Source organism: Mobula birostris, chromosome 10 (genome assembly GCF_030028105.1).
Source record: "Mobula birostris isolate sMobBir1 chromosome 10, sMobBir1.hap1, whole genome shotgun sequence".
NCBI classification, from domain to species: Eukaryota; Metazoa; Chordata; class Chondrichthyes; order Myliobatiformes; family Myliobatidae; genus Mobula; species Mobula birostris.
Genome location: NC_092379.1, coordinates 97663255 through 97680919, shown reverse-complemented (window position 1 = coordinate 97680919; position 17665 = coordinate 97663255). Strand labels below are relative to the sequence as shown.

At 38.3% G+C, this 17665-nt stretch overlaps 1 protein-coding gene across 1 annotated transcript in view; it reads left to right on the top strand.

The window, feature by feature from the left end:
• LOC140204189 (U3 small nucleolar RNA-associated protein 14 homolog A) overlaps positions 1-17665 on the top strand; it is a 52622-nt gene that overhangs the window by 29794 nt on the left and 5163 nt on the right. The window contains exons 9-12 of the mRNA XM_072270664.1: positions 3879-4002; positions 9626-9703; positions 12283-13152; positions 17409-17599. Of these exons, the coding sequence (XP_072126765.1) occupies positions 3879-4002; positions 9626-9703; positions 12283-13152; positions 17409-17599 (1263 nt within the window). The remainder of the gene's footprint in view (positions 1-3878; positions 4003-9625; positions 9704-12282; positions 13153-17408; positions 17600-17665) is intronic.

Here is a 17665-nt window from a genome sequence, read left to right as displayed (position 1 = left end):
GAATTCCAACAGATTTATCAGGCAAGATTTCCCCTGAGGAAACCATGCTAACTTCAGTCTATTTTATCGTGCGCCTCCCAGTACACTGTAACTTCATCCTTAATAATGAACTCCAACATCTTAACAGTCAGGTTAACTGGCCCATAATTTCCAGTCTTTTGCCTCTCACCCTTCTTAGTGTGGAGTGACATCTGCAATTTTCCGGTCCTCTGGAACCATTCCAGAATCTAGTGATTCCTCCCAGGTGAGGTGACATTTCAAGTCTATAGGAATCATTTGAATCCGATGTTACTGGTGTAGCCTCCTTTACATCGGTGAGATCCAGCACAGATTGGGGGACTGCTTTTCTGAGCACCTTTGCTCTGTCCAGCAAAAAAGTCAGGATCTCCCTGTGACCATCCATTTCAATTTGACTTCGCATTCCCATCCTGACATGTCTGTCCATGGCCTCCTCTACTGCCATGATGAGGCCAAGCTCAGGTTGGAGGAATGGCTTCTCATATTCTGCCTGGGCGGCCTCCAGTCTGATGGTGAGGACATTAATTTCTCCAACTTCTGGTAATCATTCAACACCGCCCCCCCCCCTTTTTTTATTCCCCATTCTGGTTAGCTTCTCACCCCTTCTCTAATCCTCACCTGCCTATCAGCTCCCTCCTGTCCATCTCCTTCACTTTCTTCACTTTCTTCCATGGCCCACTGTCCCGTCCTTCCATATTCACTTTTCAGCTCTTACACCTATCCCCACCCAGCTTCTTACTTCACCCCTGCCCCCACCCACCGACTTCCCCATCACCTGATCTCTCCTATCACCTGCCAGCTTCTACTCCATTCACTCACCTTTCCCCTTATTCTGGCTTCTGTCCCCTTTGCAGTCCCGAATGAAGGATCTTGATCCAAAACATCGACTGGTTATTCCCCCTCGATAGATGTTACCTGGCCTACTGAGTTTCTTCAATATTTTGTGTGTTGCCTTTAATTTTATAGATTTTAATTATTTCAGTATATATGAACCATTTTCAAAGTGTGCTGTAGCAGAAGTAGAAGAAATGAAAGAACAAATGCAATCAGCAGGCCAAATTTTGATAAAAAGAGGCATTTAAAGAACTGTAAGAGCAGATTTTCTGTTCACTTCATAATTTTAAGAAGCAGCAAAGTACTTTATTTTTGTTTGAACCACATTTTGACAATCTGAATCATTCCTATGAGCTGTTCGTGAAATGTATTTTGTTTCAACTCTTCTGAATTAGATAATGATTATACATATATAAGCAGTTGCCAGAAGTTTAACAGCTTTATTTATGTTTTGATTGCTACCAAACTTCATCTAAATAATGATCCCTTTGATTAAAATATAGGAAATTATGATTGGTTTGTTCATATGTTGCCAGCTTCATTTGTTTGAAATATTTTTAAACTTTTATTAGTCCTGATAACACTAACATTCTGGCTTTTTTTTTATCTAATTTGTGTCACATCAATGATCTTAAAGTAGTCATAGCTTTCTAAATTCAGTTAATTATACTAATTTGTAATTTTAAATATACAAATTATAACACCATCTTTAAATGCATTGCAGTTTCTGCTGTCTCAGCTCTCCTGAAAGATTAAGTAAAATAAAATGTGTTGCCTTTTATGTAATTGGCACCAACATACCCAATAAACAACATGTCATTGTGCGCTTCAGGCATAATTCTGATTGCTTGATTTAATTTTCCTTCTCTACTATCTTTTCCTACACCATTACTACCCAATTTGCCATCACCTCATAACACTCTTGATTCAGGAGTTTCATGACAAATTCTAGCAGCCTTGTACTGCCATGATGTGAAAGACCTGACTTAAGATTTTGTTTGACTCTATAGGTTAAATTTATTGTCATATGCATAAATACAGTGAAAATCTGGCTTGCAGCAGCATGACTGTCATGAAGGTACAGAGAATACACAGAATATAAGTTATACATAAAATTATGAAATACAGTGGGGGAGGGGTTTTGCAAAAACAAGACTTGATACCTGAAAAAGGCAATTGACAAGAAGTCCATGGTAGTGCTATAAGTCCTTTAATCAGAATCAAGCCTAGTATCACCAACACGTCGTGAAATTTGTTTTGTGGCAGCAGTACTTTGCAATATATAGTAATGACTATAAATTACAATAATAAGTATATACTTAATAAATTTAATGAAAAATAAGGGAAAATACTGAGGAAGTGTTCATGAGTAAATTTCCATTCAGAAATCTGATGGCGGAGGGGAAGAAGTTCCTGAAACATTCTCAAGCTCCTGTACTTCCTTGATGGCAGCAATGAGAAGAGGGCATGTCCTGGAGATGGATGCACTTTTTTGAGGCATCGCTTTTTGATGATATCCTGGATGATGGGGAGGGTATTGCCCACCATGGAACTGGCTGAGTTTACAATTTTCTGTAGCTTTTTCTGATGCTGTGCAGTGGCCTCTCCATACCAGACGGTAATGCAGTCTGTTAGAATGCAGTCACTTTTCCTCTTCTATCTCTCATCAGCCCTAACTAGTCATCCTCCTGTTCTTCCCATATGTATAGGACACCTGGGAGTTTTCCCTAATCCTAGTTGCTGGGACCTTCTTGTGTCCCCTTTTCACTCTCCTAATGAAGGGAACTGTGGTTACTGTATCTGAAGTGCTCACCCACAGAGATCTGTCACCTGACTAGTAACAGTATGGCCTCTCCTCTACCTGGCCTGTCTATATATTGTGTCAGGAATCCTGATGGTTGTAGGAAAATAGCTGTTCCTGAACCTGGTTGTATGGGACTTCAGGCTTCTGTACCTCATGCCTGATTATAAAAGCAAGAAAAGTGCAGGGATCCTTGATAATGGGTGGTCCCTGCTTGAGGCAGTGATTCCTGTAGATGTGGAGGTTGATAGGTTCTTGATTAATAAGGATGTCAAAGATCAAAGGTTACAGGGAGAAGGCAGGAGAATGGGTTTGAGAGAGGTAATAAATCAGCCGTGATGGAATGTTGGAGCAGACTCAGTGGCCCGAATAGCCTAATTCTGCTCCCGTTTGTTACGGTCTTATTTATTTCAGTGATCTGAATTCCTGCTCTGATTGGTCACTTTGTGATGACATATGTAAAGATCTCACTTGTCAACTGAGCAACTTCTGGGTGTGGACAGTAAGATGGATGCTGCTTGACTACTCTCTCTTAACATTAAGGCCTTTGGATTCTTTAACAGCTCCGGGAGAGATGTAGGAAATTACCCAGGTTGGTGGCTTCATTGGAAACTTTGGGCTAGACTGGAATAAAATGTCCAGAGGGCCACACCCATAGATTATGTTCTGTACCATGATCCTAAAGACTTGAAAATAATAGAAGGAGCTAATGCAGAGGTCTGTCAGATAACTTTGACACGTATGAATAAGGCAACAAGCATAATGAAAATACATTATTATTGCTGGCAATAATAACATAGAAGAAATTGGTTGGGGGAAAAAAGATTAAATGATCTCCTGAATGTAATTACAAAAAAATTGAGACTCATCCAAATATTGAAGCGGAACCAGATAAGATTCTAAGCATACAGTAGAGTTAAAATTTTAGAAAAAGAAAATTGCAAGTAAATTGCATGATGATGTGTGCATATATCTGGTCAAATTCAGTCCTAACGAAGGGTCTCAGCCTGAAACGTCGATGGTTAATTCGTCTCCATGGATGCCACCTGACCTACCAAGTTCCTCCAGCATTTTGTTTCTGTTACTCTGGATTTCCAGAATCTGCAGAATCACTTGTGCTAATACTGTGTGTTTTAGTGATTTTGTTTAAAATGAGATTTTGGAAGCCTATTTAATCTGACTGTTTGAAGCATATTTGCTGAATGGTGTATATTTAAATTTATAGGTTCCATAAAATTGTGAAGAGAGTTAAACAAAAGGAGATTTTGAAGAAGTTTGAAGAACTAAGAAAGACTGATCCTGAGGCAGCTCTTGAAGAATTGAATAAAATGGAACAAATGCGAATGGAGGTGGAAAATCACATCTACTTAACTTTATATTATACAGTCTACACATTTATATTTTGACCATTATTTGTTTACAACATCCAAACACACAAAAAGTGCTAGACGTTTTAATAAATCAATATCTATTTGAATTGCTACATTTGGCGGTAGTATAGTTCTTAAAGGGGAGTCAAGTTCATCATTCATCCTGACTGCTCTTTATTTGGTAGGATCATGCACACACATGCAGTAACTACTGCTAAAATTTTCATTGGTTCTTTTATACACTGTGCTATGTAGTCCTTTCAATTTATCAGATTTAGTATTTAGCTTTGACAGTATGTTGCAATTTAACAATTAGTCATAGAAAACTACAGCACAGAAACAGGCCCTTCTACCCACCCAGTCCATGAAGATTCATTTATACAGCCTGGTCCCCATCGATATGCACCTGGACCATAGCCCATTACCCCTCTCATCCGTGTACCTATACAAACTTATCTTGAAAGTTGAAATCAAAATCGTATCCACCACTTGTGCTGGCAGCTCGTTCCACACTTTTACCACTCCAAATGAAGAAGTTTCCCCTCATGTTTGTGGTAAACATTTCACCTCTCACCCTTATCCAGTGACCTCTAGTTGTAGTCTCATCCAACCTTAGTGGAAAAAGCCTGCTTGCATTTACCCTATCTATATCCTCTCAATTTTGTATACATCAATCAAATCTTCTGTGTTCTAGAAAATAAAGTTCTAACCTATTCATTCTTTCCTTATGTCTACCCGGCAACATCCTTGCAAGTTTTCAGTGTACTCTTTCAATCTTATTTCCTGCAGGTAAGTTGGCCAAAACTGCACACAATACTCCAGATTAGGCCTCACCAATGTAAGGTACAACTTCATAACATCCCAATTCCTGTACTCAATACTTTGATCTATGAAGGCCAGTGTGCAAATGCTTTCTTAACGACCTTATCTACCTGTGACGCCAATTTCATTGAGTTATGGACTGGTATTCCCAGATCTCTTTGTTCTACCACATTCCTCAGTGCTCTACTGCTCACTTTTAAAAGACCTACCCTGGTTGGTCCTCCCAAAGTGCAACACCTCACAGTTGCCTGCATTATATTCCACCTGCCATTTTTCAGCCCATTTCTCCAAATGGTCCAGATCCCACTGCAAGCTCTGATAGTCTTCACTGTCCACTACACACCCAATTTTGGTGTCATCTGCAAGTTTGCTAATTACATTATCATCTAGATCATTGATATAGACAACAAACGACAATGGACCCAGCACCGATGCCTACGCCACTCTGGTAGTCACAGGCCTCCAGTCAGAGAGGCGGCCATCTACTACCACTCTCTGGCTTCTCCCACAAAGCCAATAACTAATCCAATTTCCTTCTTATCTTGAATGTCAAGTAACTGAACCTTCTTGACCAGCCTCCCATATGGGACTGCTGTGTCAAACGCCTTGCTGAAGTCCATCTAGACAAAATCCACTGCCTTGCCTTCAACAACTTTCCTGGTGACATCCCTGAAAAACACTACATGATTGGTTAGGCGTGACCTACCACACACAAAGCCATACTGACTATCCTTAATCAGTCTGTCAATCCAAATACTTGTATATCTGGTCTTTTAGAGTACCTTCCAATAACTTCCCCACTAATGGTGTCAGGCTAAAAGGCCTAAAATTTCCTGTTTATTCTTGAAGCTTTTTTTAAACAGTGGATCAACATTAGCTATCCAACAATCCTACAGTACCTCACCTCACCTGTCTCTAAGGATAACTTAGATAAATCTGCTAGGGGCCCAGCAATATCTGCACTTGCCTCGTGTAGTCCGAGGGAACACCTTGTCAGGCCCTGAGGATTTATCTGTCCTGATTGCCTCAGGACAGCAAACACCTCCTCCTCTGTAAACTGTATTGGGTCCATGACCTCACTGCTGCTTTGCCTCACTTCTATAGGCTCTGTGTCCATCTCTTGAGTAAATACAGATGCAAAAAATCCATTTAAGATCTCCCCCATCTCATTCAACTCCATGTATAGATTACCATTCTGATTTTCCAGAGAATCAATTTTGACCCTTACAATCCTTTTGCTCTTGACTTGTCTGTAGAAGCCCTTAGAATTCTCCTTCACCTTGTCTGCTAGAGCAACCTCATGCCTTTTCTTAGCCCTCCTGATTTCTTTCTTAAGTGTTCTCTTGTATTTCTTATACTCCTGAAGTACCTCATTTGTTCCTACCTGCCAATACCTGCTATGCATTTCCTTTTTTTTTCTTAACCAGGACCTCTATATCTCTCAGAAACGAAGGTTCATAAACCTGTTAGCTTTACCTTTTATTGTGACAGGCAGATACAAGCTTTGAAAATTTCACTTTTGAAGGCCTCCCACTTACCAAGTACAGCTTTGCCAGAAAACAGGCTGTTCCAATCCACACTTGCCACATCCTTTCTGATACCATCAAAATTAGCCATTCTCCAATTTAGAATCTCAACCTGAGGAGCAGACCTATCCCTTTCCATAATCACCTTGAAACTAACGGCATCATGATCACTAGATGCAAAGTGTTCCCCTTTGCAAATGTCTGCCATCTGCTCTGTTTCATCTCCTGACAGGAGATTTCGTTGGGACTCCTACACTTTGATTAAGTAAACCTTCCTGAGCGCATTTGGCAGACTCTATCCCATCTAGTTCGTTTACAGTGTGGAAGTCTCATTCTATATGTGGAAAGTTAAAATCACCTACTATTCAAATCATGTGTTTCTTGCAACAGTCTGCGACCTCTATACAAATTTGTTCCTCTAAATCCCACTGATGTTGGGTGGTCTATAATATAGCCTTGATAATGTGATACCTTTCTTATTCCTCAATTCCACCCAGAAAGCCTCACTCCAGTCCCCAGTCTGTCCTGACTGAGCACTGCAGTACCGACTAGTAACACCATCCATCCTCCTTTAACCCCTCTCACATTATCACGTCTTAAGCAACAGAACCCCGGAATACTAAGCTGTCTGTCTTCTACTGCTTTTTATACTTCCATGGAGAGTGGGCGTCAATGACAGGACCAACAGTTATTGTCCATCCCTAATGTTTTGGCATGTTCAGCTATTTAAGAGGACACCCAGGGGTAAATCACATTCTTTTGTATTTGAGTCAGCTTAAAGGCCAAGATGAAGGCAATGGATTTCCTTCCTTGAAGGGAATTAGTGAACCACATTGTTCCCAAAACAACCCTCCACTGATTTTATGGTTACTGTTGCTCCACAATTGTTTAATTACCTGAATTGAATTTCTCTAGTTACTGAACTAGGGTTCAAGCTCCGGATCATTGCTTCAGATTCTGGATAACTAATCCGCTAACATAACCACCATGCCATAATGCTTATTATAGTATTGCATTGAATCATTTCTAGGCTTCATTGCCATGACACTTAGGCAGCAATAAGTGGTCATTCTAGGATTCAGTGGTTGGAGCATTTCCCTCCTTGATGTCAATGCGGCCTTTGACTTTTTCTTCCCCCTATTCCATATGAAGTCTTAAACATTCTATAATGATCCAACTTTGCATATGTTTTCTTCCTTATTGAAATGCACCCCTTACATTGTTATGGGCTCAGCATGCACATCCAGCTATACATCACCACCATGAGTCTTGACTGCTTCATTGGTCCATGCTGGCAGACTGCCTGTTCAACTGCTATTTAGATTTTGACAAGCCACAAATTATGCAGTGTAACTTGAGTCATTGCCCAGAATTTGGGTTCACTTCTCAGGAAATATTTGGTGTTAATCCCATGCAGTTTCATTGATGGGAATTTACTGATGAGGAAGTTACCTGTCCATCATACATGTCCCAGTTGTGGAGCTTCTCTGACATTCCAAAACATACATTAAAAAGAATTATTCAATTTTTTTATCTAAATAAAATTATACAATATTTAAAGATGTATGGAATGACCTGCTAGAGGAAGTGATTGACAGGCACTTACCGACATTTAAAAGGTACTTGAACAGGTACATGGATCGGAAAGGTTAGAGGCACTTGCATCAACAATAGCGAATGGGTCTAGTGCAGATGGGAATCCTGGTTAGTATGAACTGGTTGGACTGAAGATCTCATTTCTGTGTTGTGTGACTCTATAAACTCAAATCCTTTTTTTTTCAATAATGTACTTGATTTACTAGTACTTTGTTTCTTGCAGCTATTGATTAAACATATTTTAGTAAGAAAAATAGTGCCAAAATTCCCAATGACAGAAAACCATTTAAACCCAATTTTGTTTTGTTTTAGCAAAGAGTAGGCTGTTCCCAAAAATGATCAACCTATATTTATTCTCATTATAATTGTTTTAACTGTGAATGAAATATATTCTTGGTTAACTAGAATTATCCCAGTGGATATCTATATTCAATACTTTAACTCAGCTGTGAGTTGTTCCTGCTGTCTGGTTTTAATGATAGCTGATGGCAATAGGATTTTCTTTCTCTGTCAGTTATCTTTCTTGTTTGAAGTTCCAAGTGTTCCTGATGACAGAAATTATTTGCTAATAGAAACTATTTAAAAACTAATGTATGTGAATAGATTTACTGAACGTAAAGTAGTTTTGTAATTGGATATAAGCACATTTAGCTATATGTCTTAGTTACTTATCCATCATCTAATTTAAACCACAGCAATGAGTTTTTGTTCCATATGAAGCTATTAGTCAGTCGATTTGGAATCTAATAAAGGAAAAATAATAAGTAGAATATCTGGTTTTGTTAACCCAGATTAGCAACTAAATGATCCGACATAAAATGAAGGCATTGCTTGTTTTTAAAGGACCGACAGCTATTGCCATTGCACGTGAGAGTAGTAATGAGGCAAAAAAACTATAAAGGGGAGAGATACAAAAGAAGATTATATATATCCAGATAGGAGGTTGAAAGACCAAATGATAGTGCATGGAGTGGATAGTTTAACAGAGCATATTAAGGTCAGTTGCTCTAAATCTATTCAGAATGACCTACACAGTGTGTCTATGGTGATGATATAAATATCTGTAATCTGATTTTTTTTTTGTTTGTAAAATGAACGTTCTAGCTTTTCAGAAGTGTCTTGAAAAATCAGTTATGAAATACCACTGTTTCCTGTTTAATATGCATTCAGCTCTTTATAGGTATTGGCAGTACTTCCGACAGTTAATTTATTTCTATACTGTTAGTGGAACATTGTAATAATTGCCCATTTTAATGGGGATTTACTGAGCTATTAAACCAATAGTCCTATGAAAGAGAACAAATAATGTATGTGACAGTCTCTGATTGTGCTTGTAATCAAAAAGCTGAAAGAGTGCTTTTACATATAGACACCAGTTGCTAGTAGTCTTAATAGCATTTTAAAAACCTGTTCTTTCTTTGAGGGTGGAGAATATTTGTATCATTTTATTGCTGCAAGTTGGAACAATGAAACTCCTTTAATGTTATAAAGCTGTATGAGCACTAGACTGCATAGTAATTTCAGAATCTTGAAGTCAATAGAAATTTCCACTTATATTTCACATGAGCAACAACCAACATTGTACTTTTCCGGTCAAGTTTGTTGCACAACTGAGTTGTTGGTTGCATATAAGGGATGACTTTTTTTCTCATTATTAGGAAAGGATGTCGCTCCGGCACCAAAACAGTGGAAAATGGGCCAAATCTAAAGTTATCATGGCAAAATATGATAATGAGGTAAGATTTTTTTTTGAATGGATAGCTAAATTTCACAGCTGTTACTTGTAGATGATCAAGAAACAGAATATCCACAAATTGGTCACCGCTGGCTTTCTTTGCATTCAAGCTTTTCTAAGCTCAACACAATTTTCTTCTAAATTACAACTGAAATAAGTATTTCTTAATTTTCTATAGCAGGCTATTGTTTAAGCTGAAATCTGGTTTTGTAACATTCCAATTCAGTTTGCACATTTGCTTCAGTTTGTACATTGAACTAAAAGTTGAAATTTAAGAGGTGTATTTCTTTCACACTCCCTCCCCTCTCCCTTCCCCCTTTCACAACCATGATTCCCCTCTCCCTGCCTCCTCCAGGTCTGCAATAGAGACCTATATCAGCCATGATTTTTTTTGTAGCAGCAGTACAGTGAAATTCATCAAAATTACTACAGTACTGTGCAAAAGTCTTAGGCATTGCAGCCCTCCGAAAAAGTTCTATTCAAAAGGTTCAAAAAACATCTAAACAAGCCTGATGCATTTTGGAAACAAGTCCTCTGAACTGATGAAGTTAAAATAGAACTTTTTGGCCACAATGAGCAAAGGTATGTTTGGAGAAAAAAGGGTGCAGAATTTCATGAAAAGACCCCCTCTCCAATTGTTAAGCACGGAGGTGGATCGATCATGCTTTGGGCTTGTGTTGCAGCCAGTGGCACAGGGAACCTTTACTGGTAGAGGGAAGAATGAATTCAATTACATACCAGCAAATTCTGGAAGCAAACATCATACTGTCTGTAAAAAAAGTTGAAGATGAAAAGAGGATGGCTTCTACAACAGGATAATGAACCTAAGCATACCTGAAAATCCACAATGGACTACCTCAAGAGGCACAAGCTAAAGGTTTTGCCATGGCTCTCACAGTCCCCTAACCTAAACATCATTGAGAATCTGTGGATAGACATCAAAAGAGCAGTGCATGCAAGACGGCCCAAGAATCTCACAGAACTAGAAGCCTTTTGCAAGGAAGAATCGGAGAAAATCCCCCAAACAAGAATTGAAAGACTCTTAGCTGGCTACAAAAAGCGTTTACAAGCTGTGACACTTGCCAAAAGGGGTGTTATTAAGTACTGCCATGCAGGGTGCCCAAACTTTTGCTTCGGGCCCTTTTCCTTTTTTGTTATTTTGAAACTGTAAACGATGGAAATAAAAGAAGTTTTGTTGCTTAAAATATTAAAGAAATGTGTCATCTTTAACTTCATGCCTTTTGGAAATCAGTTCACCTTTTATTCGCTTAGCTATTCACAGTAACAGAAATATTGACCGGGGTGCCCAAACTTTTGCATGCCACTGTAAGTGAGGTCTGCAAACGAGGAAATCGGGGATCCATTTACACAGGGTGCATCTACCATTTGCACTTGGTGCCTGTATTGTTCATTTACAGTCAATCAAAAGAACACAGCAACATACACTGGGTGAATTCTTCTGTTGATAACTATCAGGAACTAATACAGTTTTATAATACTGTAGTAGTATAGATAGTGTTCTAATTTGTTCCGTATTTCATTTAAATACATAATTTGTTACTCAGTTAATGGTAGGTTGTAGTTTTTATATCTTTTTAGCTATTCCCTTGAGACTTCTAATTGGGGCAGCCGCTTAATTGGGCCAAAATGTACTGGTCTGGATGTGTCCTAATTAACCAGAATCCACTGTATATGACACACAGTGAAATCCACTTGTCCATAAATTAATAATGTCAGGCGTTCAGCATGTACGTTGGTAGTGAAAATGGAAAGAGTGAAAGTTGTTGGGTTAAGTAACGGTTGTCTCCCATGAATGTCATGAAAATTTTAATTACGCAAAGTACACTCAGTGGCCACTTTATTAGGTACCTCCTCTACCTGATAAAGTGACCACTGAGTATATGTTCGTGGTCTTCTGCTGTTGTAACTCATCACTTCAAGGTTCAATGTGTTGTTCATTTAGAGATACCACTGTTGTAATGCGTGGTTATTTGAGTTACTTTGCCTTCCTGTCAGCTTGAACCAGTCTGACCATTCTCCTCTGACCTCTCTCATTAACCAAGCATTTTCCCGCACAAAACTGCTGCTCGTTATTTTGTTGTTTATTCTTTGTTATTTACACCATCTGTAAACTCTAGAGACTGTTGTGTATGAAAATCATAGGAAATTAGCAGTTTCTGAAATACTCAAACCACCCCGTGTGACACCAAACATCATTTCACGGTCAAAGTCATTTAGATTACATTTTTTCTTCGTTCTGTTATTTAGTCTGAATAATAACGGAACCTGTTGACCATGTCAGCATGCATTGAGTTGCTGCCATGTGATTGACTGATTAGCTATTTGCATCAACAAGCAGGTGTACAACTGTGTCTAATAAAATGGTCACTGAGTGTATAACTGCTTTCTTTGTGTGTGATATTATAATGGAAATATCATAGTTTCCGAATTAAGTTGGCAGTAAATAAATCGATTATTGAAAATTTATTGAATTTCTTGGCTAATTAGTTTCTTAATGATTTGAAGAAATGTAGTTTATATAATTCGATCTGCTGACGTTTAATATTATCTTCTCTTCAGGCACGAAATGCAATCCAGAAACAGTTGGAAAAGAATAAAATGCTCACAACAAAAGTGGTCCCTCAGTCAGAGAGTGAGGATGAAGTTGAAACTGAGGTGGATAAGGGTGAAACTGTTCCAGATTTTGTGAATGATGTTCAGATGGGTACCACAGCCAACCCTTGGATGTTGGGGAAATTGAGTACTGATCCAATAAATCTTGAAGCTGATAAACCACAGATTACTACTGCTGCTGATGTGAAGTTGGATGACAGTGAAGAATCTGATGAACGGGAGAATCTATCAGAAGATGAGAAGTTGCTGCAGGAATTTGAAGAGAGACGGAAAATTCGTAAAGAGCATGAGGGTGCACAGACTGTTAAAGTAGATGCAAAAGGTGCAAATAACATTAACAATAAAAAAGAAAAGAAAAGCTCTGTGTCCAATGGCCAAAATGAGAAAGAGAAGCAACTCGAAAATGATGAAGGTGAATTTAATAAGCTTTTTCAGACATTGGTTAAGAACAAATCGCAGCCTTTGTCAAGCAGAGCTAAGAGAAATCAAACCAAAGGTAAGAAAAAGAGAACCGAGAAGAAGATGGAGGATGTACAGATACCAGAGGAGAAAGACGAACCATTACTAAATGAACAGTTAGAGCGCAAAAAGACAGTTGAAGAGTTTGATGCTTTGGGTCAGGATGAACAACATGAACTTACAGTGACAACAGCTTTGAGTACTTCTCACATCAGTAACAGTGCTGAAGAGTCAGAAAATAAATCAGATACTAAAACTGAAGTGAAAAAAGACAATATCATCAATCCAAATAGTGTTTTGATGCTCACATCCAAAACCATTGACGTGCCTTTACTTCCATCTGCAATAGAGGAGGAGGTAAATGAATTAATAATGTTTTTTATAGAGGATAATTACATTGACTAATTGATGATGGGAAGTAGTGCCTGTGTTAGTTGTTTATGATTCTTTAAAAGCATATTGATCTGTTGCTAATTTTTCTTTGCCAAATAATCTTAACAGGCATGACAGGAATCAGCCAATGATTAAAGATCTTCATAACAAAACTAAACACTAACAACTTTGCAACTTCCTACCTGAACTTTCTTGTCAATTTTAAGGTTTTGTTAATAAGACTGATCCTGAAACACAATTAATGGTTTCTATATGATTTGGATTCCCTTTGGTTTTTAGAAAATATATATCTGATTAAATATTGTGGAGTGTATTATTTTCCAAATGCAATTACAGGTCTATCTGGCCATGGTTTTCCAGAGTTTACAGAAACCTATTACCAGTACTAGAACAAATTTACCTGAATTGTAATAGTTGTTTTTGAAAATTATTTCATAACTTCTGTTAGATTCTAGTTATCATCCTGTTATTTCACTCCATTAGACTGGTAAAATGCCGATAAGAATATGGTGTGCACTTGATTTACATATTCAACTGAAATATTGAATATCGCGTGGTCCCCAAGTTGAAGTTTAAATCTAGCATTGCAGCGTGTTCAGTAGAAATTTCCTGTTTTGAAAGTAATTTCTATGCATCAAAGTTGAACATAATAGTGAATTCCGAAGAGCAGCAATTAACCAACCATTTTCTGCTGTAGAATAATTTGAAAAGAAGAATTTCTATGTAAAAATAGGATACCTGTGTGCACTTTGATATTTATTATGTTTTACTGACAAGCTAAAAGAAACTCTTGTAAGAAGCTCCTAATTCATCACTTTAAAATATGCACGATTGAAATGGGTACATAATAAACTTATCACATGCTGCTTATGGGCTAATACCAGCCCAATGTCCCATGAATTCAAACCTGCTTCTCCCACACCTATCTTTGAGGCACACTCTTAGCTCTCTGATTATATTACCTCTGTGCCTATTTCCACCTGATTCAGGTAACAGTCTAGGGATTATTATATTTTTGGTTCTGCATTTAATTTAGTCCCTAACTACTCAAATTCCCTGAGCAGAGCCTTTTTTTCTTTCTTCCTACCTAGTTGGTGCCCATATGGACACATCAACTGGATCTTTCTCTCCTACTCCAAATTTCTCTGCAGGTCAGATACATGTCCCGAACCAACTACTGGGCAGACAACACTGTCGATCCTTGCAACAGAGAATTGTGTCTATTCCCCTGACTATACTATCCCCAATTACAACTACATTTCTCTCTGCCATCTTGAATGACTCCCTGGACCATGCTGCCATGGTTCATTTGCTCATCCTACCTACAGACTCCGCTCTCATCCTCACAAGCAACAACCCCAGACCTGTTGGACAAGTTCAAGGGCTAAGGCTCCACCAGCACTACTCCTTGGATGTCCCTACTTGCCCCACTTGCAGTCACACCCTCTTGACCCTGCCCACAGACCAATTTGAAGTTATTAATCTATGGGGTTTGACTGCCTCCTGAAACAGTGTCTGTGTAATTTTCCCTCTCCCTTGTGTATCACAATGTTTGAAGCTTAGATTCCAGTAATCATCTTTGAGTTCCTCAAGCAACCAACACTTGACACAGATGTGGTGATCAGTACGTAACAGCTGTGTAGCGCTGGTCTTATTTCGTGTGACTGGTCGCTGCACTCTTTATGAAAAAAATCAAATTCCATAGTAGCACACGTAAAAATTGCTGGTGAACGCAGCAGGGTCCATAGTACTACACTAGGTGCTATTGGCCATCAGAAGCTATAGGTATCGGAAGGAGGCAGTGAATACAAAACACTTCTGGAGGTAAGTTTTGTTTATTAAAAATAACAATATATACAAAATATATAATTAAGTAAGAACAATTCAAAATTCCAACATTCTGTTTAGGCTCAAAATCTCACATATCAAACAGAAACCTAATTCCTTGTTTGTTAGAATGTGAGATTCATTAGAATAACCTTTATTTCTCTAGCCAATTAAATTTAGTGTTATTCCCTATCTAAAGATTTACAGATTAACTTCTCCTTTTTATTTATCCCTATTAGTTAGAAAACTAACTTAATTCCTACTTTTAAGTATTATGGTTAACTTCAGTTCCAGTCAGTATATCTACAAATTCAATTCAAAAATTATGTGTGTGTGTATATATACAGCATATTTCACGACAATTCTCCAACACCATAACTTTTAAACAAGGTAAATTTCGTTCAGTAACTTATCAGTCTTTGCAAAAATAATCAGTTCTTGCAGAAAATCAAATTCAGATCCTTCAAATGAAAATAAACTTAATCATCCAATCGTATTAAATTCTCTATGCTATTAAACATTTCATTCCCACACCTGATTCTTTAATCTTGGGTAGCTCGCCATCTCGTTTCCTGGTTCTTTGGATGAAATAGTTGATCATCCACAGAAAGTCGATTCACAAACTTATACAAAAAAGCCTTACCTGTATACTACAGGATTACAGTCTGTAAGTTATTACACGCATTCTATTTTCTATTTCAAATATTTCTCAGTTACAGCACTACTGAATGTATTTCATACACAAGTTATACACTCGGAACAGTAAAGGTTTTAACTCACCAGATCCCCTGGTATGATTTAATAGAGCTCATTCCCGGTTACACAGTAGAGATCTTGGACACTCGTCTCTGCCAATATTATCTCGTTATAGCTGTAGCTTCAACAGATCTTTTATCACTATTGTCTCTCCTCCAGGGGTTTCACTCTGAGGTTTTCAAGTAAGTGGGGTAGAGATACTCACTACTAATTCCACTTTTAATTGTTTATATCTTTAGTTTCCATTAATTTACTGTGTTTCTCTTGCTTTCCGCACCTGCCTAGTTCTTACAAAGCTTCCCCCCCGCAAGTTCTCTTTTTTTTTAAAAAAGTTTGGTAAACCCCGTTTTTATCCCTCCACAGGTGGAGCTTTCTAACCTTACATCTTTGGATTTAATTAACCTGGATTACAAGTAACTACAGTGGAGTCCACCAGCTCCTATATCATGTAGCTACAACATATGATCTGATTCTGCATCCCATTGTCAAAGCTTCAGGTTTCAGACTCCCCCATTAGCTCGTTTACACAATGATCGATCAAAAAAGACCTCAGGGACCTTGGCCTCCACCCCTTCTAGCCAAAGCCCATTGAGCCCCAATTACCCACTGTCCACACTGTTAATGACTGCCCCTGCAATTTCTGCTCCATCTAAACTTCATATCTTCATTATTGGCCCAAGTGAGAAACTCGTAATGTGTTTTTCTCCTTTTAATGGTTCTTGCTCTTGGCACAGATCTGACTCTTACTACAAAGTGAAACTCGTGTGCAATGAGACTTGCTCTTTTCAATGGTTTCACTCTCACACAGACACATTGAAAATGCAATTTAACATTATAAAGTGATGCATTTTGACATGAGGAACATGAGGAATGTAGAATAATAGGGAATAGGACTTATGTGAGAAGGCCAAATAGCCTCATGTGCTGCAATAATTCCATAAAATTGGAAGCAGTTTTTTATTGCCAAGACGAACATTAACTTGTGTTCTGGGCTGTGGCCACCTGTCACCTGCCAGCCTTTCCCTCTCAGTATCTTCCCCTCCCCCTACATGCAGGATGAACAAGTGCACACACGTACACCATTCCAATAAGCTTCTCAGCCTTTAGGCCTTCAATCAGGATTCATGGAATGTTTTAGACTTTACTGCAGAAAAGCTAACTGAAGTTGCAATTATAAATCAGGGCTGTTAGAGTCTATTACTATCCCTGGATGGCCTTTTTCTACTAACTTATGTAATAATACCACTGATCCTTAAGAATTATCTTTTCCTGTGTGTGAGGCCTCTATGTGATAGCTGCTGTTGACGCAGAGCTGAAATTGGTGATTTGCTATGCAAGCACTATTATCATCTAATATTGTATTATTTCTCTGAGCAGCCTTGAACAAGCTGTTAGTTGAGCTTCTGTCCCTGATTAGAATCTCACTGAGTAACGCTGATATAAAATTAGCAATATACTGTGTATGGAGAATTACATTGTTGCATAACTTTCTTTCCCATTTGGAGAATACATCTCAGTTTAGGTTCATATTTCGTGAGACTGAACGCATAGAAAATTGTTTATATGCACTAAATCTTAATTACACCATCTAGTGTCTCTGATCTTGAAATCATATTCAATTTATTCTTCCATTATAGAATGAAGATCAAGAAGATCAGCGTATGATCATTAAGGAGGCCTTTGCATCAGATGATGTCATTGGAGATTTCATTAAAGACAAGCAGAGAGAGATTAACGCTACCAAACCAAAACACATTGACTTGACATTGCCAGGCTGGGGTGAATGGGGAGGTCAGGGTTTGCGCCCCAGTGCAAAAAAGAGAAGAAGGTAGGCCTCTTGGAAGGTTGATATGCATTGGTTTTGCACAGGTCTATGTCTGTTAAATTCTGTTAA